The sequence below is a fragment of the Canis aureus genome, chromosome 2, assembly GCF_053574225.1.
Source record: "Canis aureus isolate CA01 chromosome 2, VMU_Caureus_v.1.0, whole genome shotgun sequence".
Classification (NCBI taxonomy): domain Eukaryota; kingdom Metazoa; phylum Chordata; class Mammalia; order Carnivora; family Canidae; genus Canis; species Canis aureus.
This window is the reverse complement of record NC_135612.1, coordinates 86300492-86323119: the sequence shown is the minus strand read 5'-3', so window position 1 is coordinate 86323119 and position 22628 is coordinate 86300492. Positions and strand designations below refer to the sequence as shown.

The 22628-nt window shown below is 53.3% G+C and overlaps 2 protein-coding genes across 4 annotated transcripts in view; one reads left to right on the top strand and one right to left on the bottom strand.

Moving 5' to 3' along the window:
- The first annotated feature begins 7808 nt into the window (after window positions 1–7808).
- On the top strand, window positions 7809–13644 carry SOD3 (superoxide dismutase 3). 2 transcript variants are annotated; one of them, XM_077880896.1, is made up of 3 exons: window positions 7900–8041; window positions 10874–10960; window positions 11397–13644. In XM_077880896.1, the coding sequence occupies exons 2-3, from the start codon at window positions 10944–10946 to the stop codon at window positions 12190–12192; spliced, it is 813 nt and encodes a 270-aa protein (XP_077737022.1). In that variant the 5' UTR covers window positions 7900–8041; window positions 10874–10943; the 3' UTR covers window positions 12193–13644. The 2 variants fall into 2 exon arrangements, with proteins under 2 accessions (XP_077737014.1, XP_077737022.1); XM_077880888.1 differs by lacking the exon at window positions 10874–10960 and having other exon boundaries at window positions 7809–8041.
- A 5650-nt stretch (window positions 13645–19294) lies between these two features.
- Window positions 19295–22628, bottom strand: part of CCDC149 (coiled-coil domain containing 149) — a 103060-nt gene continuing 99726 nt past the window's right edge. For both annotated transcript variants that reach the window (XM_077880865.1, XM_077880875.1), the window contains one exon: window positions 19295–21981. In XM_077880865.1, coding sequence (XP_077736991.1) covers window positions 21602–21981 — 380 coding nt within the window. In that variant the 3' untranslated portion in view covers window positions 19295–21601. The remainder of the gene's footprint in view (window positions 21982–22628) is intronic.

Here is a 22628-nt window from a genome sequence, read left to right as displayed (position 1 = left end):
AAAATCCAATTGACCTTTATTTACTTTGTTTTGTATGACCTTGTTAAATTCTCTAATTATTCATAGTAGTGTTTTTTAAAATAGTCTTTAGAATTTTTTGTGTAGATAGTCATGATATCTGTATGATGTTTACTTTTGTCCTCTTCAATATCCAGGCTGTTTATTTCTTTTTCTTGTCATATTGCCCTGGCTAGGACTTCTAGTACAATGTTGAATGGAGGTGAGGAAAGCAGATATCCTTGTCTTTTTCCCTGTCTTGAATGGAAAGCAGTCAATATTTCTCCATTAAGTATGTTAGTACCTGTAAGCTTTTCATAGCTGCCCTTAATAAAATTGAGGAAGTTATCCCTTATTCCTAGTATTCTGAGAATTTTTATCATGAAGGGTTGCATTTGGTCAGATACCTTTTCTTTCTCTGTCAAAATAATCATGTGACTTTTCTCCTTTACTTTGTAATGTGGTGAATTGCATAAATGAGTTTTCAAAGTTTAAACCAATCTTGCATTCCTGAGATAAATTGTTCTTGGTCATGATATATTTTATATTTATATAAAAATATATATTTATATATTTTATATTTATATTTTGTTGAGGAACTTTTTTCTGTGTTCATGAGGGATACTGTTCTTTCAAGATTTTGGTTTCAGGGTTATGCGAGCCTCATATAATGAACTGAGAAGATTTTTCTCCTTTTTTTTTTTTCTTCAAGAGTTTGTGTAAGTTTGGTATAAATTCTCTCTTAAATAGTTGCTGTTTGGTAGAATTCACCAGTGAACCCAACTGGGCTATACTTTTCTTCATGGGAAGAATTTTTAATAGATATTTAATAGACATTAAATATATAGATAGGGCCATTTATTTTTTTTTAATTTTTTTTTAATTTTTATTTATTTATGATAGTCACAGAGAGAGAAAGAGAGAGAGGCAGAGGGAGAAGCAGGCTCCATGCACCGGAAGCCCGATGTGGGATTCGATCCCGGGTCTCCAGGATCGCGCCCTGGGCCAAAGGCAGGCGCCAAACCGCTGCGCCACCCAGGGATCCCAGATAGGGCCATTTAAACTATTTCTCTTGTGTCAATTTTGCTGTTATGCTTTTAAGATTTTTTCCATTTTATCTGTTATTGTACTTAGAACCGTAAATTTGTTTAAAATATTTACTTATCCTTTTGATAGCTATAAGATATGAAGTGATATGCCCTTTTCATTTCTCACATTGGTAATTTAGATCTCTATCTATTTTTGAAAATATTTTACTTGTTTGAGAGGAAGAGAGAGAGAGAGAGAACAAGCAGGGGAAGGGAAGAGGCAGAGGAGAAGCAGACTCCCTACTGAGCAGAAGTCCAATATGGGGCTCAATCCCAGGACCCTGTGATTATGTCTTGAGCTAAAAGCAGATGCTTAACCGACTGAGCCACTCAGGTGTCCCAGATCTCTCTCTCTCTCTCTTAATTAGTCTTGCTAGAGCATTATGGATTTTTCTTTCTAAAGAACTTACTTTTGGACTTTTCAACTTTCTGTAATATTTATCTGTTCTCAATTTCATTGATTTATGTTCTTTATTACTTCTATATACATTAAGTTTAATTTGCTATTATTTTTATAGCTTCATAATATTTAAACTCTAGTATTTTTCTAACATAGGCATTTAAAGTTATATATTTTCCTCTAAAAACTGCTTTGGCTGCATCCCACAAATTTTGATATGTTGTTTTCATTATAACTAGAAATATTTTCTTGTTTCTCTTATGGTTTCCTCTTTGACTCATGGATTATTTAGTGTACATCATTTAATTTCCATATATTTGGGGATTCTCTAGATCTCTCATTGTTGTTGATTTTGGTTTTTACTTTGATGCAACCAGGTAACATAGTCTGTAAAGCTTTAACTTTTAAAAATTTAATGAAAACAAGATACACTAGGATATGAACACTTCATGTAAACGTGAACATTTATTCTGAACTGTTGGGAGAATATCATTTCAGTCATGTTGGTTGATAATGTTCAGATAATCTATATACTATTTCTTCTATCAATTAAAAAGAGGGTATGTCAAAAATATCCAACTAGGATTATGGATTTATTTCTCTCTTTAGCTTCATATATTTTTGTTAACTGTATTCTAAAGCTTTGTTACTAGATATGTAAACATTGAGGATAACTGGCTTCCTCATAAATGTGCCTTTTATCATCAATAACTGTCCAATCTCAGTGACAATATATGGCAATAGTCTCTGTCTTGACATCTACTTTATCTGCTTAACAGCAGATATACTATAATCATGCTCATTTTATGCCTGCTGCTTGCATGGTATATACTTTTTGCATCCTTTTACTGCCAATCTATCTTTGTCTTTATGTTTGATAGGTATCTCCTTTAGCCAGCAAATAACACTATTGAACTGCTTTCTAAAAGATGAGAGCTATCACATGGAAATCTGAATCTCTGACTTCTCTTGAGAAATGGAAGATGTGGCAATAACAGGCTGCATTCCCATATGGTAACACACGGGTTGAGCTGCTGCTGCCCCCTATAGACTTGGCACATTTGTCACAATCCCCTCTCCTCTCTTTTGTGCCCAGGCCCTGGACCTGAACTGCCATTTTTCAACGGCTGCAAATATATCTTCAGATAAATATCTCCACCACAATATGAAGATACGATGTAGATAAGGCTGTGTGTCTGAAGACAAAAAGGAGAGGACATGTACCTGGCCCATTGTATTCATCATATAATCTGCCTCACACCCACAGACATTTGAGTTTTCAATTCCTGCTTTAAATATTCAAGTTCTGTTTGAGATTATCTAACATTGAGGGTTAGAATTTGAAAAAAGAGATTCTGGTTTCAGGCTACACATAGCCATTTTCTTTTACAAATGGATGCTGTCACCTGTAAACGCAATTTCAAGTCTATACTAGTGTTTATATAATGAATACATGCTTACCAATGAAAAGATAACTTGATTCTGGTTGATAAAACCCAACCAGAACAACGCTCCGATGATTAAAACGTGACCCATAAGTAAAATAAATTAGTTGAATCAACAGTTAGATCTGATATCTTTTGTCCTGGCTTTTGAGGAAAATGGGCCAGTGAGAGATAAACTCCTGTTCTAGATGTAAGCTTTGTGGAGAAAGACCACTGTGAAAATCTTCTAACATCAAAATGGACAAAAGTTGGGGGAAACATTCAAAAAGTTCATGCCTTGGTGTCTGGATGGAGATGCCAGCAGATCCTATTGCCTCCCCACTGTGAGGAGAATGCCACAAGGCCTGACCCTATTTCTCTTTTTCTCCCCAGAAAGGGCAAGATGGGTCAGGGCCCAGAAGTACTATGAGGAGGTTCACTGCTTTACTAGATTGCTCCAAAACTAATTCAACTTATTAACTACTCTAACTGCTCTAATCTTCCAGATGCTGCTGCCCCCATGAGTGGTCCTGGTGCGTGATGGCGATTTGGAAGCTGTGATGGGAGCTCCAACCCACTCCATTTGAAACCATCACTTAAGAAGGGCCAGAACCATATTGGATTCATTTTCTGAGAGAATCACATGGCTACTTCCCTATTTTACTTTCTGGGCCTTGAATCTGAAGCTTTTTGAATCCTGTCGGCATTTCGACTTTCTGATTTCTTTAAAACAGAGGCTCAGTCAGAGGACCTCTCTTTCCTCTATAGCTCCTTCCAGCAACAATTTTCCATACTTCTAGGAGCAAAGAATATTCTATCACCTTTGTCTCTAGATTTCACTCTCTACATATTGCGACGTCTGAACGTTTTCGCACAAGCTCCTTGGAGTTCTGCTTTTCTGTTAGTTTGGTCATGCTGCGGGTGTGCAGGAAAGGGGCTGGGCTGAGCGGGCCACCTGAGTGGGGAGAGTGTTGCCTCTTCATGGTGAGGTCGCAGGGTGTGTGTGTGTGAGGGGCCAGCATGGGAAAAGCAAAGATGTGGCCAATGGAGTCTGAGAACTGGGGAGGTAGAAGGTGGGCAGTCAGAGAGCTCGGCCATCTGAACATGAATCCTTGCTCTGCACCTAACAGGTGTGACACTGGACAAGTCAATTACCTCCTGTGGGTCTGACTCCTTATCCATCAAATAGGGGAGGGACATGGGGGATGCTATGGTCTCTCATATACTGGCCTCTCCCAAGAGACTCTGGGCTGCTTGAAGTTAGGCTATGATTTCTACAACCTCACAGACCTGATGCCCACCGAAGGGTCTGGCACATGATTGTATCAGTTGGGTACAAATTTGGCCACAAGTAACAGAAATCCACTAAGTGTGTAACATACTGAGGTTTCTTTTCTCCTTTACAAGAAGACCCCAGCGCTCCAGGGTTGGCTAGGGTGCTCAATGAAACACTGTTTTTGTTGTTGTTGTTTGTTTTTAGTTTTTCTTTTCTTTATTATTCTTTTCAGTGAGGCTTTTGAGGACCTAGATTCTTTCCCTCCTCCATTCTGGGCATGTTGGCTTTTGTTCTCATTCTTGCCAACATACAGTCCCAGGGTAGCTGCCACATTGTTAGATGTCAAACCCACATTCAGGGCAGGAGAAAGGGGAAAGAGGTGGCACCAGCCATTTCTGTCCTCTTTAGAATGAAAATAAGAGCTCTTCCCCAAAGCCACATCAGGGTATCTAGGCAATAATTGGGTCATGTGACCATGGCTAGCTGAAAGGGATACAGGGAAAGCAAGTGTCTGTCTGGACTTCCAGCTTCTACAGTGGGAGGCAGCAAGAGGGGGGGAGTAGTTGGAGCTGTTGGGCTCAACAAATATTTTTATTTATTTTTAAAGACTATATATTGTGAGAAAGAGACAGAGGGAGGAAGGGAGGGAGAGAGAGTGGGGGGAGGGGCAGAGGGAGATCGAGAATCTCAAGCAGACTCTGTGCAGAGCCTGATGCAGGGCTCGATCCCACCACCCTGAGATCATGACACGAGCCGAAATCAAGAGTCAGACGCTTGATGGACTGAGTCACCCAGGAGCCCCTGGGCTCCACAAATATTTTTAAATAAATACGACTTGAAGGTAAGGTGAAATGCTTCTCTCTTCCCAAGAGGAAGATGCACAGGCAATTATTTTGCGGAAGCAGGCACTGCCCTGGACGTGCTCTTTAGTTCTTCATACTGCTGTCCCGTCTTCACGTGGTCAGGTCAGGACCTGAGGTTCTTCTCACAGGTCTGGGCAGGAGGAGGCACTAGAGCCAGAGCTGAGTCCACGGGGAGGGGGAGCCTAGCCCAGGGAGTTGGTGGAGACGTTCCTGGCTCTGGCTGGCCTTCCTTAGCTGCCGATTCTCACCCAGCGGCCCGACGCTGGAACCGAAGGGTGCCAGGTTCGCAGTGAAGAGGAAACGGGCCAGAAGGTGGGCCTGGGACACAGAGCGCCATCTCCTCGGCTGGGCAGCGGGGCTGCGAGCACGAAGGGCTGCAGGGCAAACCGCCTCCTGAGTGCCTGGCACACGAGAGACACCTTCCTAACTGTGAGATGCCATCCCTTCTCGCTATTAATAAGAACGATGCTTCCTTTCTCCCTGCCCGCCTTCCTCACAAGGACCCCCTTTCCTCATATCACCCAGATATGTCTGGACAAGATACCAAGACCCAAGCTTGAACCCTGCAGTTCCCTGACTCCATTTCCACTCACCTGGGGCTTTCGGGGCCGACCTCAGGCAGAAGGACACATTCAGGAGCTTCCTTGGGTGCGTCTCAAGGACTCGCGTTGGGTAAAGTGTCCTCACGCGGAATCTGGCCTTGTGGGGAGACAAGCTGGAAGCCCTAATCACTGCTTTCAGGAATCTTCCCCTCACGGGCATCCCTCTATCTCCCGGGGGAGTTTTATTCCATGGGGTTTCGGGACACAATGAAGAGGAAACTACACCCGGGATCCCTTGCCCACAAGAAGTTCAAAGTTCTCTAGCAGAGATCTCTCCTACATGGACAGGAGCACTTCGGAGTGTTATCTCCGAATATCACTGCTTTTACAGCCGTCGCCTGGTTTTTTGTTGCATTACACATTAACAGATGTGAAGAGAAAGAGAGGTCGCGGTTCCACGTCTGGTGGCAGGGCAGTCACTGATGTCAGGAGATAACCGCTGGGTGTGGGCTCACCCGTTGTTCCTTCCTTTCATCTCTCAGGCCGGGAGGTTGTAAAGTGGACTGATTAGGGAGGCAGGCTTAGGAACCCGAGTCTTGGGTTTAGATCTTGACTTGGCCATTTCCTAGCTCTGCGGCCTCGGGCACATTATTTATTCTTCCCGAACCTCATTTCCTTATCCACCAAGTGGGCAAATTTGTACCCATCCCACGGCATTAATAGAAGCGTTAAATAAAATACTGTGTGAGAAGGCGTTCTGCAGAGCGTTCAGTTGCAAGTTCAAAAAAACCCAATCCAAACAACTGAGGCAAAAGGGGAATGCACTGACTGAGGTCATAAAGAAGAGCTTCAGGTGCGGCTAGATCCAGGGGCTCGAACTCTGCCTCGAGGTCCAGATTTCACTCAACTTTTACTCCCTTCCCTGCACATTGGCCCTCTCCTCAGGTGGGCTCTCCCTCAGTGGGGCGAGGGGCCGGCAAGAACGCTAGTCTTCCTTGCAGTCCCATGAAAAGTGTCATTGCATCTTGTCTGCTCTGAATGGATTATCCTGGAACCAACGCAATGTTATGACTAGTCCCAAGCCCACGTCTGGAGCGAGGGATGGAGTCAATACCGCCTGCACGGAACGCAAGTGCACTGGTTTCCAGGCAGAAAACTGAGGCGCCGTTGCCAAAGGAAGCCGGAATAGACGTTCCCAAAGCTGGCTGCACGCCAGAATGACCAACTTCAAGAAAAATAACAACAGTTCTAGGAAGCTGGCAATTGATTCCCTCAGCCTGGGGTGGAGCCTAGAAGTCTAGGTTTCCAACAAGCTTTCCTGCTGCCAAGACTAGCGTCTGGGTCTCCAGGGGCCCCTGTCCCTCCCTCCCCACTCTGCACTGGACGGATCTGTTGACACCACTGTTCCCTCCCAGAGTGCGAACCCCCAGAGGGCAGAGGTCCAGGCAGCAGCTCTGGGTACCCAGCCTGGAGGAGCGAGCACCCACAGCATATTCGCAGGCGGGTGGGCAGGCCGGCAAGCTGCCTCCTCCCTTGTGGGCTTTTCTGGGAGAGAAAAGCTTCTATTTCAGGAAGGGGCTGCTATGATTGAGGAAAGATCACGGCAGCAAAGGCAGGTAGGCCTCCAGGGGGAGAAAGGCTCCCGGTCCCCTGGGCCACATCCTCTAGAAGCTCCCGCCACAACTCGAATAATAAAGCGACCACAACAGGTGACGATGATGGTTTGTGAGGATGACTGTGTGCCAGCCACCAGGTCAGCGTCAGGTCCCCATTTTCTAGATGATGAAGGGGAGGCCCAGGGGTGGCCAGGGGGGGCTAGTCCCGGAGCGCAGTTAGGAAGCGACACAGTGGGGCCTGGGCAGCCTGGCCCACGTGGCCACTACCCACCTGCCTCTCACCTCTCAAAGGGGGAGGGATGGAGTCAATACTCCATCAGCTCCAGGGGAAAACATCGGGGAGTTGCCAGCCCGTTTCCTCCTTAGCAGCATCCAGCCACAGTAAGTCAAAGGCTGAGGACATCAGGGAAGAGCAAGAGGCCTCTCAAGAAAGCGACCATTGTGCACCTCTCCAAAAAGGCTATTTCCTGCCTACTTCTTACCATACCCCCCTCCCCCCCGCCCTGCATGCTGAAGGTCACTGGCTGCGTCTGCACAAACCAGTGAAGTCACAAGAAGGAAAACTTGGCTGGGAACCGGGGGCTGGGGAGGGCGGAGGTGGAGACAGACGGGGGTGGAGTCGGGGGAGGAGGTGGCCAGGCCGGTCTGCGACAGGGGACCCTCCCAGAGTCGGCCCAATGGCCTGCCTTCCCTGCAGTGACAGTGACCGTGACCCGCTCCCGGGGGCTGGCTTGCCCGCACGCCCACAAACAGCCCAGCCTAAGGAGTCAGCCCGCATTCCTGGCTGCTGCTCCCTACTGCTCAGAAGGAAAGCTCTCTCGGAAGAGCTGGGAAGGTGGGTGCCAAGTTGAGGTTCCTTTCCTTCTTCTCAGAGGGTGCTTCTGATGAGTTTGAAACTGGGGCGGGGCATCTGGCCTCTGCTTGGGAAAGTACTTGATTATCATCTTTTCGAGAGGGACACACTGATGGACAGAACCTGGCTGCTCTGAGGGGGACGAGTGGGGAGGAGGGGGAAGGGAGGCCTCGGGAGACAAAGGAGCTGCTGTCCTTTGCACCTGCCAAGGCCAGTCCCAGCGGACTTTAGTGTTTTGGGAAAATCTGGAGTGAGGAGGGCTGCCTCTCTGGATGTTGCAAGCCTTGGGTGGGCAAGAGCCACCCGCTTAGGGGAGGGGGAGGGCCCAGCAGGCTCAGGCTCACATCCAGGGCTCCTTCCAGGGGGTGAGCCAAGGGTTAGGAACACAGGGCAGGTGTCAGAAGGGCCATGGTCTTCCCAGATCCAGACCCAGGAAGGAGGCACAGGCCTCGTGGCTTCCTCTGTGCTGTTTCTCCGATAACTGTCTCTCCCAGGCAGGTGGTGGGGTCCCCCAAACCACATGGTCATTCCCAGCTCCATGGGGGGGGGCACTGTGCACATGCCAGGTGGGTGGGCCTCACGCGGACTGGCCTCCGGGAGGCAGAAGTCAAGGCTTGGAGCCAAGGAGTCAGGGCTTGCTTGGGGCTGCGGGCAAAGTTTTTCTCCTAAGGAGAAAGATTCTCCTTAAGATGTGAAGTATTCCCCAAGCATTCCTGAAAGAGAAGGTTTCACGGACACACCCTAAGCAATCTGTTTTTGCTCCGTTTTTTAAGGAAGAGCTTTCCAATTGGCAGAGCCCTCCTGCAAGGCAGGACTGCTGGCGGGAGGGGGAGGCGGGGATGATGAGGATGATGGAGAGCTTGCGGCTGAGGCCTGGGAGGGTCCCCCGCTCCCGACACCCGCTCCCTGGGGCCCCAGGGCGGTAACCCCGTACCAGGCCACGTCTGAGGTGCTGGTACCCTGGACATCGCTTCCTGGGCTTCTCCGACCTTCCTGCCACTCCTTCTTGGATCCCTTCCTGGGCACCTCCCGCTCCCAGCGGATCGCCCTGAAAGTCCTATCAGCAGTTTCACTCTGGGTGCTAAGGGCTGCCAGACACTGGGGACTTTCGACCTACCAGGCCCTGTGCCACGTGCCTTCAACTCGAGAGCCGTTCAGTGTAGCGCCTGGACCACGCACACGTTTCAGTCCTGCTGTCGGCTACTTACTGAATACACCTTGGGCAAGGCACTTGTTTCTCTGTAGCTCAGTTTCCTACTCTTTGGAACGGGGATCACAGGGTTCTCGCCTACCCCACAGGGCTCAGGTGACACTCCTGTGGCCTGCCACACATAAAGCGCTTTGGGGCGTGCCCGACTCGGGTTCACTACAGCAGTTACCCTGCAACTCTGCACGAGACCCTTAGAGAGTGAGTGGCAGAGTCAGGCTTCACATAGGCAGCTTCAGAATCCATCCTTTAAAAAAAAAAAAAAAAGATTATATTTATTTAGTCATGAGAGACCTAGAGACAGAGGCAGGGACACAGGTAGAGGGGCTCCCTGCAGGGAGTCTGATGCAGGGCTCGATCCTGGGACCCGGGATCCTGCCCTAGGCCAAAAGCAGACGCTCAACCACTGAGCCACCTGGGCATCCCCAAATCCATCCTCTTAATGGCCATACTAGACTGCCTTCCTATATGGTTCCAGAAGGAGTAAATACTCCACCCTGGAGTTTGCTTTGAAAATGGTACCTGCCTTTGCAATTGCGGTGGACCCGCACACCAGTTCTGCGGGGGAAGCACTGGTCCAAGAGGACGGACTTAAAAACAGGAAGTCAGTCTGACATATAGCATCTCATTTGACCCTCACCGTGATCCTTGGTGACATTACCTAATTTTACGGGGAGCTGAGACAGAGTCAGTCCCTTCCCCCACAATCTTGCAATTAGCAGACGCTGGGATTAGGATTGGAATCTGTGTCTGACCCCAAAACCCTGGCTGAGTCCCAGAGTCTTTGATGGGAGCTTTAAAGTCGTAAGAACTCATGCCCACGGAGTCGGAATCTCTTGGGCGAGGCTTGCCCATGTGACTCTCAGGAACCAGAATCCAACGTGCAGTTGACACTGAAAACCCCTCCCAGCGACGCTGCCCCTTCCAGTGCCAGACCCATGTTTCCAAAGGGCTCCCAAACACCCACCTGGGCACTGACCCGCCTCTCGCTCCCTGTGGAGACGTGTCCCAAATCCATGCCCCCTCCGTCACTGCCGCCTCCACCTTGAAGACCTCCGTCAGTTCCCGTCTGGGTGGCTGTAACCAGGCAACTCCTGTCCCTCTGGCCATCTCCATTTTTTTCCTCCTCCGTGTCTCCATCTCTCCCTGGGCTATTCCCACCCCTTCTCCCTCGTCCCCCAAAGACCAGCCCACATCCTTCCTCGTGCCACGTTTCTCTCATCGTCCTCTGCTTTAACATTTCCCCCAGCACTAGAGCCCTCCTCCAGCTCCCCTGGCCCCACAGCTAATATCCACACTCCTCAAACCTAGGCCCTCAGCCCTTAGCTCTTTAAGTTCCCTCCTCCCTGGCCCCACAGGCCATGCAGCCACACAAAATTTCCCCTCACGCCCTTTCACAGGCTGCGAACCATGTCATGCTGTGCCTCCTCCCAGAAACGGGCTTCCAACCTGGCTCGGCTCAAAAGCCGCTTGCCCTAAGAGATCAAGTTCGGGCGTCATCTCCTCCGGGAAGCCTTCCTGGAGTTCCCCCTCCCCGGGGGGCGGGTGGGGTGGGCACTCCTCCTCGGCCCTTCCCCAGCACTAGACTCGCCCATCTTCAATCACAGGATGGCGTTAGAATGACGTGATGACATGTCCGTCCGTCGGCCAGTCCCTCATTCAACAATCCCATATTAAATGTCGCCTGCAGCCAGGTGCGGGCCCAGGTGCTGGGGGGTGATGAGTAAAACGGGAGTTTCTGTCTTGCAGTGTATTGCGGGTGGGCAGGGAAGGGGGCATGAGGCGCTCGGGAGCGCGGGCACCGCTGGAGCCGCAAAGCCCAGGGAGGCGCGTGCAGCAGGTGTCAGAGGGTCACTAAGGGAGGGCGCCTAGCGGGAGGGGCAGGGGCTGCGGCGGGCGGCCAGGGGAGGGAGGCCCTGACTGCCCTCCGCGTGCCCTCCGCGTGCCCTCCGCGTGCCCTCCCCGTGCCCGTGCTGGAGCAGGGCTGGAGGAGCGCCGTCGTGAGCCACGGGATGCCCGAGGGCGCAGGCGGGAGGGCACGCGGGGCCCGGAAGCCCCTGGGCGGGGCGGGGCGGGGCGGGGCGGGGTCTCAGGCTCGCTCTGCCCCCCCCGCCCCCGGGGTGCCCGCAGGTGCCCGCCCCCGGCCATGCTGGCGCCCGCGCTGCTCTGCGCCCACCTGCTGCTGGCGGCCCCCGCCTCGCGCGCCTGGCCCGGCGCCGCCCCGGACGAGCCCGAGCCCCAGCCCCAGCCCCAGCCCCAGCCCGAGCCCGGCCCCGGCGCGGTGGCGGCGCAGCTCAGCGACATGCACGACAAAGTGACGGCCATCTGGCAGCAGCTGACGCAGCGCGCGGCCGAGCCGGGGCCCCCAGGCTCCGCGCTGCACGCCGCCTGCCGGGTGCAGCCGTCCGCCTCGCTGGACCCCGCGCAGCCGCGCGTGAGCGGCCTCGTGCTGTTCCGCCAGCCCGCGCCCGGCGCCCCGCTCGAGGCCTTCTTCCACCTGGACGGCTTCCCGGCCGAGCGCAACGGCTCCCGCCGCGCCATCCACGTGCACCGCTTCGGCGACCTGAGCCCGGGCTGCGAGGCCGCGGGGCCGCACTACAACCCGCGCGCCGCGCCGCACCCGCACCACCCCGGCGACTTCGGCAACTTCGCGGTGCGCGACGGCCGCGTCCGGAAGCACCGCGGCGGCCTGGCCGCCTCCCTCGCCGGCCCGCACTCCATCGTGGGCCGCGCCGTCGTGGTGCACGCGGGCGAGGACGACCTGGGCCGCGGCGGCGACCCCGCCAGCCTGGACCACGGCAACGCGGGCCGCCGCCTGGCCTGCTGCGTCGTCGGCGTGTGCGGGCCGCTGCCCTGGGCGCGCGCGGCGCGGGAGCACGCGGAGCGCAGGAAGCGGCGGCGGGACAGCGACTGCCAGGCGGCCTGAGCGCCGGCCCCGGGCCCCCACCCCGCGGATGCGGCGGGTGGGGAGCCCCCTGCAGGCCCCGACGCCCCTCCCCGCGCGCGCGCCCCCGGACCTGCGCCCACCCCCTCCCTCTGCCCCCGGAGGCCCCGACGCCCCTCCCCTCGCGCGCACCCTCGGACCTGCGCCCCCGCCCCACCTCGACCCCCTTCCTCTGCCCCGGGAGGCCCCGACGACCCTCGCGGCGCGCGCACCCTCGGACCTGCACCCCCCGCCCCACCTCGACCCCCTCCCTCTGCCCCCTGCAGGCCCCGACACCCCTCCCTGTGCCCCAGGACCTGCATCCCCCCTCCACCTGCCTCCAGCCCCTCCCTCTGCCCCCGGAGGCCCCGACGCCCCTCCCCGCGCGCGCACCCTCGGACCTGCGCCCCCGCCCCACCTCGACCCCCTCCCTCTGCCCCGGGAGGCCCCGACGCCCCTCGCGGCGCGCGCACCCTTGGACCTGCAAGGCCCCCGCCCCACCTCGACCCCCTCCCTCTGCCCTCTGCAGGCCCCGACACCCCTCCCTGCGCCCCAGGACCTGCATCCCCCCTCCACCTGCCTCCAGCCCCTCCCTCTGCCCCCGGAGGCCCTGAGGCCCCTCCCCTCGCGCACACCCTCGGACCTGCACCCCCTGCCCCACCTCGACCCCCTTCCTCTGCCCCCTGCAGGCCCCAACGTCCCTCCCCGCCACACGCGCACCCTCAGACCTGCAACCCCCGCCCGCCTCCAGCCCCCCCGCCCCCACGGGCCCCAACGCCCCTCCCTGCGTGTGCACCCCTGGACCTGCACGGCCCCCGCCCCACCTCGACCCCCTCCCTCTGCCCCCTGCAGGCCCCGACACCCCTCCCTGCGCCCCAGGACCTGCATCCTCCCTCCACCTGCCTCCAGCCCCTCCCTCTGCCCCCGGGGGCCCCCTCTCGCCATCTGAGGTCTCCCCGAAAATCCCTCCCCGCTGAGGCTCCCAACCACGTACGCAGACACCGACACCTGCATCCGGAAGGCAGCCCCCCGCCCTCCGAGACACTCATCCTGAGCTCTGAGGACCCCAGGACCTAGTGATGTGACCCATCTGCCCGCCCAGACACCCCTCCCTGCCCGCCCCACCCCGAGGTCCCTTCTTACCCTGACACCCCTCTCGTTATTCCAGGAGTCCTGAAATCCCACTTTGCCCTAAGAATTCGGTCCCTGCCACCCCTTAGATTCCTTCGAGGGGTCCTGAGACCCCTCGTGAGGTTACCTAGCCCCCCGTGCCCCCGACAGACCCACCACTCTCATACACGGTGCCAGCACCCGCTGCCTGCAGTCAGGCGCCCCTGCCCGGTGTCCTCAGTTGCCCCTCGCCCGCGGCCCCCCCCACAGAGCTGCTCCTTGGGGGGGGGGTGCTGTTTGAGAGTCTTTGTGTTGCACATTAAAACTCAACAATTTAGACCTGCACTGAGGCCTTGGTTATTTATTTGATTTGTTAGAGGCTCTGCTCCCGGGCTCAGCTGCTACTTGGAAATAGCAAAGGTACTTCCCAAGTCCCTGCAGGATTTGTCCTTATGACCTTCCCTCCAAGTCTGTTGGCCACAGCGTTCAGTCTCTGGTTGTCATTCCTTCCGCGTGGATCCCAAGATAGAAGGCACCAGGATCGGGCAGGAAAGGGGAAAAAAAAATACGGCTTTCTGGGCTGGAATCCAAAGGGAAAGATGGACATCTATTTGCAACAAGCTTCCTGGTGATTCTGGGGCTGGAGCCACTGGCCTGGCACACAGCTACCGCCGCCTCACTGGGCCTTGTGTCTCCTCGCATGTGCCTCTGAGTGCAGCCTCAGATCTGTTCCCCAGATGGTGGCGAGCGCCCAGTGAAGCAGCCGAGTGGGCAGTTTACAGGGAGGTGGCATTGCTATCTGAAGTGGCTGGCCTTCTCCACGACCAGGACAAGGACAATGCTCTTCTTCTTCACTTCTTGACACAAAGGCGGTTGGAATGGTGGATCCCAGTGGCAGGCTGATTTTGAATAAGACTTGGATGTTCAGCTTCTCTTTTTGAAAATTAGAATCTATACAGAGACTAGATCAGAAAGGGTATCCACCTTCATTTATTTTATTTAAAAAAATTATTTGAGAGAGAGAGAGAGAGCAAGCAGGGGGAGGAGCAGAGGGAGAAGGAGAGAGAGACTCTCAAGCGGACTCCACGCTAAGCGTGGAGCCTGATGCAGGGCTGATCCCAGGGCCCTAAGATTATGACCTGAGCCAAAATCAGGAGTCAGTGGCTTAACCGACTGAGCCACCCAGGCACCCCTATCCATCTTCATTTATTGAATAAAAGCACTCAGAATAACTTTCTAACCTCCTTGGGTAAACCCATTTTCTAGCTGCAGCTTTTCCACCCTGCTCACTCAGAGGCAGCTTCCATTGCTCCCAGACTCTCAAGGCAGTGAGTCAAATGGAGCCTTGGCCAGCACCCCATCCCCAGGGGTTTTTTTTACTTCTTACTAGGACTAACTTGTTAATTAAAAGTCTTTCCTCGAACCCCAGTTGACACCCGGAGAGAAAGGTTTTTGCCTGATGACTTTGCCCCACCGAGTGGTTCTCACTGGTTTGAAGTACTAACTTGAACGGGGCAGATGAGCACGAAAGGGGAGCCAGCAAATGGAGTCTTTAAATATCCCCACCTCAACAGATGTGTGTCCCTAACCCTACAATTAAAAGCTGTGAAAACGAGGAATCAGGTAGAGCCCACCATGGAGAGGCACAAAAACCCCCTCTTGACTCTGCTGCCCCAGTGATGGGTTACTTCAGGGTCATCAAAGGAGGTTTGGACTTATTTTTAGGCGGAAATGGGTGCTTCTGACGGTCCATTTGAGCTATCTCAAAATGTCAGACTGAGCAGCCTATAAACAACACAAATTTCTTTCTCATAGCTCGAAAGTCCAAGATCATGGCATCGACACAGTCGGTCCCATAGAGCTGTCTTTGGGATCCACAGCCAGTGCTGTTCACTGTGTCCTCTCATGCAGGAAGGGGTTAGGGATCTCTCTGGAGCCTCTTTTGCAAGGCTCCCCCGTCATGACTTTGGGACCTCCCTAAGGTGTCATGCCCTGTTACCATCACCTTTGAGGGCTAGGATTTCAGAGTATGAATTTGGGGGAGGGACACAAACTTTCACATCATAGCACCTTCTATTCTTAGTTTCTCTCTTCACTACCCTTGCCCCACCCCCAAGATTAAAGAGATACCCTAGCGGACCCATCCCATTTCCTTTCTGTCCATTAAGGGGAATTGGATTGACAAACTGTTCCATGGGGCTCCAGAGACGAAAAAACAAAGATAGGAAATAATAGAAGGGTGAACTACAGTTCACCGTAGAGGCAGAGGTATGCATCTAGCAGGATGGTTGACAGCTCAGTAGGCCTCAAGTAGGAAGGCCTGTTTGGAAGCCCAGCCCCGCCACCCTCAGAAGCTGTGTGACCTGAGTAAGTCACTTCACCCCTCTGGGCTTGGCTTTTCTCATCTGTAAAAGAAGATCATCATATTGTCGTGAGGCTTAAACCAAGCGTTATCTATGAGAGCTATATAGCGTAGCATGAAGACCTAGGTGTCTAATAAATGTCTAATGGACAGCAACGGCTAAGGTCGGAAAAATAGTTACCTACTAAGGCATTGGACTACCTTGTGAGGTAATGAGTGTCCTGCAACTAGAAGGATTCAAGTAAAGGAAAGGTTGCTTCCACTTCGGTTTGTAAGAAAGTTTCCGCATCCGTGAAGAGGCTGGCTGGGATGAACTCTGATCCCAGCTTTGGGGGGGTGCAGGGGAGGAGGCAGGGGGCGGGAGCGAGTTCTGAGACCAAGGAAGACTGCGAGCCAGCGATACAGGCAGGCATCTGGTTTTGGGCACAGAACCTGATGTGTGCCACCCAACCCGCCCACTGGACCCCACTTGGCCCTTGGAGGCTATTTTTACCCCTCTCATCTTACAGATCTGTTTTGTTAATCTCCTTATATTCGCTGTTTTGACTTCCCAGCCAGCTTGCTAATCAGTTTGTCTGTTTGACTCACAGGGTTTGCATTTGTCACTGAGACTTAAACACACACTTGTTTTGATTTCTTTTTGTAAAATTAGAAGCGTTTGATGTAATGACTCTACCTAGACACAGCTGGTAAAGTGAGAATAATGCTCAAGTTTGCACAGTTTAAACACAATGTAGACAATAATTAGAAATGCTATCTTTAGATGTTTAGGATAAGCTTTTTCTCAGAATTGCAGTGAGTTTTTTTCCGAGTGGGGCTTTTCAGTGCGTATATATACAGAAACACTAAAAACGTAAGAAAATAGAGCAAATCAGTGAGTGCTTTGGTCAACTTGAAAGACTGCAGGAAATAAACCAACTGATTTTAGATCTGGCATTTTTGACTGAATGCATAAAATCTTTACATTCTCCATAATTTTCACGACTGCCGTATGATCTAATAATTTTAGGTGACAGATTGCGACTGATAAGTTGTTACAGTATGCTAGAAGGAACAGCCTACATTGTGGGCCTGCAGTGAGGGTAGAGAGAGAAGATGGTGCAAATAATAATCACCATTTATACCAGGTAATCAAAAAAGATATAGTACATGATGTTTGTAGAATCCAGTAACATAGGGTCTGCAAATGATAGAAGTTACTTCTTTCCTTAAATATAACTACAAGATAGCAGCTGGTTTGTGGCTTTTTTTTTTTAAGCCAATTGTTTTAAATTTCATAGGCTACCACTGGCCTCGGCTAAGATCCAAAATATATTCCTGGGCTCACGTAGATTCCAGAACGTCAAACTTGTCAGTATTGTACAAACTTTCCCTATTAGAAAAAAAAAAAATTCCCCTCAGTCGAGAGGGGCTGTGCAATGTAAGGCAGCACATCTGTATCTATCATTTTAAATTGCCTTCATGCTGTATCAACTTGCTTTGTTTTGTTTTTGGGAGCAGTCATAACATCGAGAGACAGGTCCTTCTTATTTTTGCTGCTTTTCATTTCTAATTAGATTCACTACTGAGCTCTCTATTGCATCTCTGATTTTCAAATTTTTCCCTGTTCAAAAAGACATCTGGAAAAAAAAAGGAAATATGTTAAAGTAGTGGGTTAAGGGTGTGGGGGGTTCTTTCTTGATATCCTAACTGAGGGTTTTTTTGGCTTTTTGACATCTTACTGAGCTGTGTCATGGTACCCTCGGTATTTATTAAGGACAGAGATTTTTTTTCCAAATGGAGGCTTCCAGAATGAAAGCAGAGGGCAGAGGGAGTAGGTACTCAAAGAGAGGACTTTTTTTTTTTTTTTAAATAATTTATTTACTTGAGAGAGAGAGAGAGAACAAGCAGGGGCAGAGGGAGAGGGAGCAGGAGCCACCCCGCTGGGCAGGGAGACCAATGCGGGGCTCCATCCCAGGACCCCGAGATCATGAGCTGAGCTGAAGGCAGATGCTTAATCGATTGAGCCACCCAGACTCCCTCAGAGGGGCCTTTTTCAAAGAGAAGTTAGGACACCACGCCGACCAAAGGGCTGCAGAAAAGCGACAGAGTGAGGAGAAGCTCCAGTTTTTGGAGGAGCAGAAAACCAAGAGGGGCAAGGGCCTGCTGTAATTTTAAGGAAACACGGTAATACCAACCAGCTGGTAGCTGGTCTTTGAAATTCCCTGAAGACAGAATGAACCTTTTGTGTCCCATGGTGAATGGGGGTGTGAATGCCCCCGTGGGCCTCACTTCGGATGTCCAAAGATTCACCCAATGCCCCAGTGACTCATGCCAGAACCCATCTTAAGACCTCCTCGTCGCGATGGTGGCGTGTGCCGGGGACCGAGGGCCCAAGAGGAACGATGATGGGAAAATGCACTTAGTTTGAGATTGCCAGGTGGAGCAGCTCCAGCCGGGGCTGAGCTGGGTGCCACCGGGGGCCTCCGACTAGCTCGGTGAGCGAAGCTTCTGGAGTAGCTGGTGGAGCTGCGAGGGGGAGACGAAGGCGGGCAGAGGGGGCATGGAAAGAGGCGTTAGGCGTGAGAAGTGCCCGGTTTAAAACAGCCACTGCATTTCCAGGGGCCTTAATTAAAAGAACGACACACGCTCATATGTAAAAATCCACACCTAGAGGCTCTCCAGTACCGAGCGGTCACGAGAAATGCAGGATGTGCAAACAAGCTTCCATTAAGAGACCTGTCGGCTCCGTTTCATTTATCCAGACTCCTCTGCAATCTGCCAGCAACTGAGCTGGAAAAATAGTGCAAGGACAGACACACTTGAAGAGGCGGACAAAGGTGGGAACGTCCCAGCGACAAAACAGAGCAGATGATAAAGCAGCCAGGGAAGCGCAGAGATGGGACGGCATTGTGCTTCACCAACACCCAACTGCCGCCCTCCCCCCCAACTCCAGACTCTCAGGAGCACAATATTCTGGCCCTTTTAAGGGAAGAAAATGAAACAAAAGCAGATGTGGGGTTCAGGGACAGTGCTCCTGGGGGCCCATGCACACCTAGTCTCAACTTGCCCCTACTGTTGCTCGACACCTGATTTTGTTTTGGCGTTCACCCCTAAAGGGTCTGCATGTCCCGTTCACATGGTGATCCTGAGGAACCCACCCCCTTCTCGGTAATTCCATCTCCCTCACCAGGGGCTGGTTTAGACAGAGGCGTGTGGTAATTCTGGCCAATGACATGTGACAAGAACTAGGTTTCTTGCTCTTACATGCATGCACGCACACATGCATGCACCGACATGGGGGAGAAACTTCCTTCTTGCCTTTGGACACGAATGCGAGAACAGGTGATTGATGCTGGAGCTGTGGCAGCCCTCTTGGCAGCTTGGGGGAGTAGCTGACACCGAGGCAGGCAGATGGAAACCCAGATCCTTGATGACTTGGCGAATAAACCAGCCCTGGGATATCCTGCTTCTGAAGTTCCTGTTATGCAACAGAATTCATTTCCCTATTGTTTAAGTTTCTTCAAGTGTGAATTGTAGCTGAGGGTACTCAGACTGATGCAAGGTTACCCGGTGGAAGCCGGGGGGGGGGGGGGGGAGAGAATGCTGTGCACTTTCACGATGACTCTCAGAAAGACAAAAAACAGCCAGAAGTGATTGCCGAAACTCCCTTTAATGTCTGTGGAACAGAGGAGCCGCGTTGGGCTGGAACGGCAGGGGCGCGACAGTGTCACACGGGCATATGGGGCATTGTCAAGGTTACACATGTGAACAGGGTCAACTCATTGGCTCCAACTCCATCTAGTGACACAAAACCCTCCCAGGCAGACTGCACACACAGTTCGGGTTATCAGTCCCTCTGCCCCCCACCCCACCCTGATCCCCACCCTTTCTGGGACTCACAGTAGTTTCCCTGCCCGTGATGGAATGTGATGGAGTTTATCATAAGCACTGCTTTCCAGCAGGTGATTGAATGGGCCCTAAAGATGTGCACCTGGCCGACTGTGTGTCAAAACCAGAGCTTCCGTGGGGAGAGATTTTTCTTTTTATTATTATTGTATTAAATCTGGCTGTGATTTCCTTTGGTGGCTCTGGCGTACGATGCAGCAGTGCTGAACATTTGCAGATAGTTAAGGCCTAGTGCCGCAGGAAAATTATTTCTGTGGCTGCTGGCCTGTGCAAGCTCTGCAGCTGCAGAAGCCACCTCCCCGGAGAGGAAGCGGAGGGGGCGGGTCTGGGGGGCAGGGAGACGCTGAAGCGCAGGGGGATGAGTGGGGCATCGGGGCCTGACGGGCAGGGGCAGGTGGTGCGTCCAGGAGCAACAGCGCCCCGCCTCAGACATGCCCCTATTCCACTATTGGGGTGACCTCTGCTGAGTGGTAGGAAGGCAGCTGGAGGCCCACCCAGGCCCCAAACTGGACCTTCTTGTCTACACTCTGCTCGCCTTCACGGTGAGACAGCACAAAATCCGACAGAGCTCCTTCTCCGCTGGCAGAGTCACGCCAGAGGTGACACGTGGCGGGCTGGCCGCCCCCGGGCAGGGTGCTCACCTGGGATCACAAGCCTGCCGTGAACATCTGATGTTTCGGATGAATTTTCATCTTGCCCACCCCGGGAGCCTCTCTTTTTCCTGCAGGAGAGCCTCTCAAAGGAGCGATTCTGGTTCTTGGGGGGCGGGGGTGGGGTGTATTGAGCTTTGGGATCTTGTATCAGGCCTTTCTGGGGGTAACGAACTGAGGTGAGCTCAAAGAAAGGTCTATTGTTTGACGAGCCCTCAATTTTCTGTAGCTCCAGATGCCGCCTAGAAGAGCTAACTTTATCTGGAAGGAAAGGACCAGGAGGTTGGACATCCCCTCCTCCCCACCCTTGATTCTTGGTTCCCCAGTCCCCTGAAACAGGCTGCAATGAAGTTACTTTGTTTTCCTCTGTCTTTCCACTATCGGGCCACTTGCTCTGTGTCTTGTCTCTAAGATCCCAATACCTGGTGGCAAGAGAGGGGGGGGGGGGCAGCCCTAACACCGTGTGGAGGCGCGGAGGATTTCACGCAGCACAAGAAACTGGATTGGCCCTAAGCAGCGATTTCTGTTTATCTCGTCCCAACCCCACATGGCCAGAAAACCCTACAGGCCAGAGAACCCTATATGCATCACAGGTTAAATGCAGAGAAGCAGCATTCCCAGGTTGTGGCTCTTATCTCAGAAACAAAAAAATCAAAATACCTTCGGAGTCCCCCTCCTCCCGTCTTCTCCCTCCCATCACTCCAGGTGGATTAATCCTCCAGAATTACAGGCCGGAGAAGTCAGCTCTAGCAGTCAGCAAACAGGTCTCCACGGGGACAGTGGATTTCAATCCGGAAACCCAACCTTCTGAGCCCGCGTAAGCCCCTGCGCACCTGCCAGTCGGTGCCAGGACAGACAGGGCCGCGGGCGGGGTGCCCAGGACACCCACGCTGGGAGGTCCCCCCGGGCCCCGACATGAGGAGGCAGAGCCGAGGGCCCTCTGGACCCATTATGCTCGGTGACACCTTTCTCTCCGGCCGCCTAACCGTCACAAAGACGGGGACCTGATGAAAAACCGCATCCGTTTCTAGCTCTTCCCATAATTTTGATCGACAACATTAAACGCTAATAGAAAAACATCTTATCTCTAATAAAACTAACGCTGGCGGGGAGACGGATCCGAAACCCAGCCGTGTGGCCGCCGCGACTCCGGGCCTGGCCGTGTCCACGGCGGGGCGTCTCCCCCAGAAAGAGAGGACCCCGAGGAGCCTGAGGACCCGAATTTAATAAATCAGACTGTGCCGGCACCGTCAGGATATTCAGGGTGCCGCAGGGCCCGCGCCTCCTGTTGCTCGCAGACGGGGGTGGGGGACGGGTCTCAGGAGAGCGGCTCCCCCGGGCTGCTCTGAGGCTTCCCGCGCCCCCCGCGCCCCGGCGTGTCACCCCGCGGAGCCCTCGCCCCTCAGGTTTGCAGGGCGCTCCTGCCCGCGCCGCCGCCCCCGGGGGGCTCCTTGCTGTCCCCCGGGGCCGAGGCTCCGGCTGCTGCCCGGCTGGACTCAAAGGAGCCCGGGCGAGATTTGGGGGTGTCCCCCCTGCAGGCCATCTGGTGCCTCCGGGCCACCCCGGGGCTCGCTCGGCTGAGCCCTTCTGGTTCCAGCGCTGTCTGTGCCTCTGTCATTGTCGTGATTTCCCCCGCCAGCCTGTTGGTCCCTTCTTCCTTGGAGGCCACCGAGGGGTCGCACCGGTCCCCGTGGCTCTGGCTCGCCGGGGCGCGGCCGGCCGGCCTGCCCGCATCCTCCGGGGCGCCCCGGCTTTCATCGCCCTCCGGCTTCGGATCCTCCCCTGAAACAGAGCCGGACGGCGTCAGACCTCTGGCCTCACCTGTCTCTCCTCCCGACCTCGGGCCCACGTCACGGGGGCTCGGAGGCGGGCAAGGCCACTGCGGGGATCGGGGACCCGGGTAACAGAGGAAGCAGCCACCCCGGCGACTGCAGGGTCACCGGCGGAGGGAAGGGGAGCGGAGGCCGTGGTCCGCAGCCACCCCTTCCCCGGCACCTGCCCGTCTCCTGCTTCGCCCCCAGCCGAGCCTCCTCGGGAAGCATCTCAATTGCAGACACAGGTTCTGCAGATCCCGCAGCTCAGCAAAGACCTGGGATGTTTAGTAACGAAAGGAGGTGCTGGTGGCCTTCTGGGTGGGAGAGGGAGAGAACAGTGCGGGAGGGATTTAGGGTCCTCCGTCCTCCCATTCGCCAACAGCACCTCATCCTTTGATGCAGACTGCGGATGCTTCTTTGGTTTCTTTTTAAATTCTTTAAAAAAGATTTTATTTATGTATTTACTCATGAGACACAGAGAGAGGGGTAGAGACACAGGCAGAGGGAGAAGCAGGCTCCCTGCAAGGAGCCCGATGTGGGACTCGATCTCAGGACCCCAGGATCACGCCCTGAGCCGAAGCCAGATACTCAACCACTGGGCCCCCCAGGTGCCTC

Coding starts and splice junctions, on each gene's coding strand:
- SOD3 (XM_077880888.1), top strand. CDS start 7,884: ATGGCCTGCCTTCCCTGCAGTGACAGTGACCGTGACCCGCTCCCGGGG. Junction 8,042..11,396: donor CTCTCGGAAGAGCTGGGAAG/GTGGGTGCCAAG, acceptor GGGTGCCCGCAG/GTGCCCGCCCCCGGCCATGC.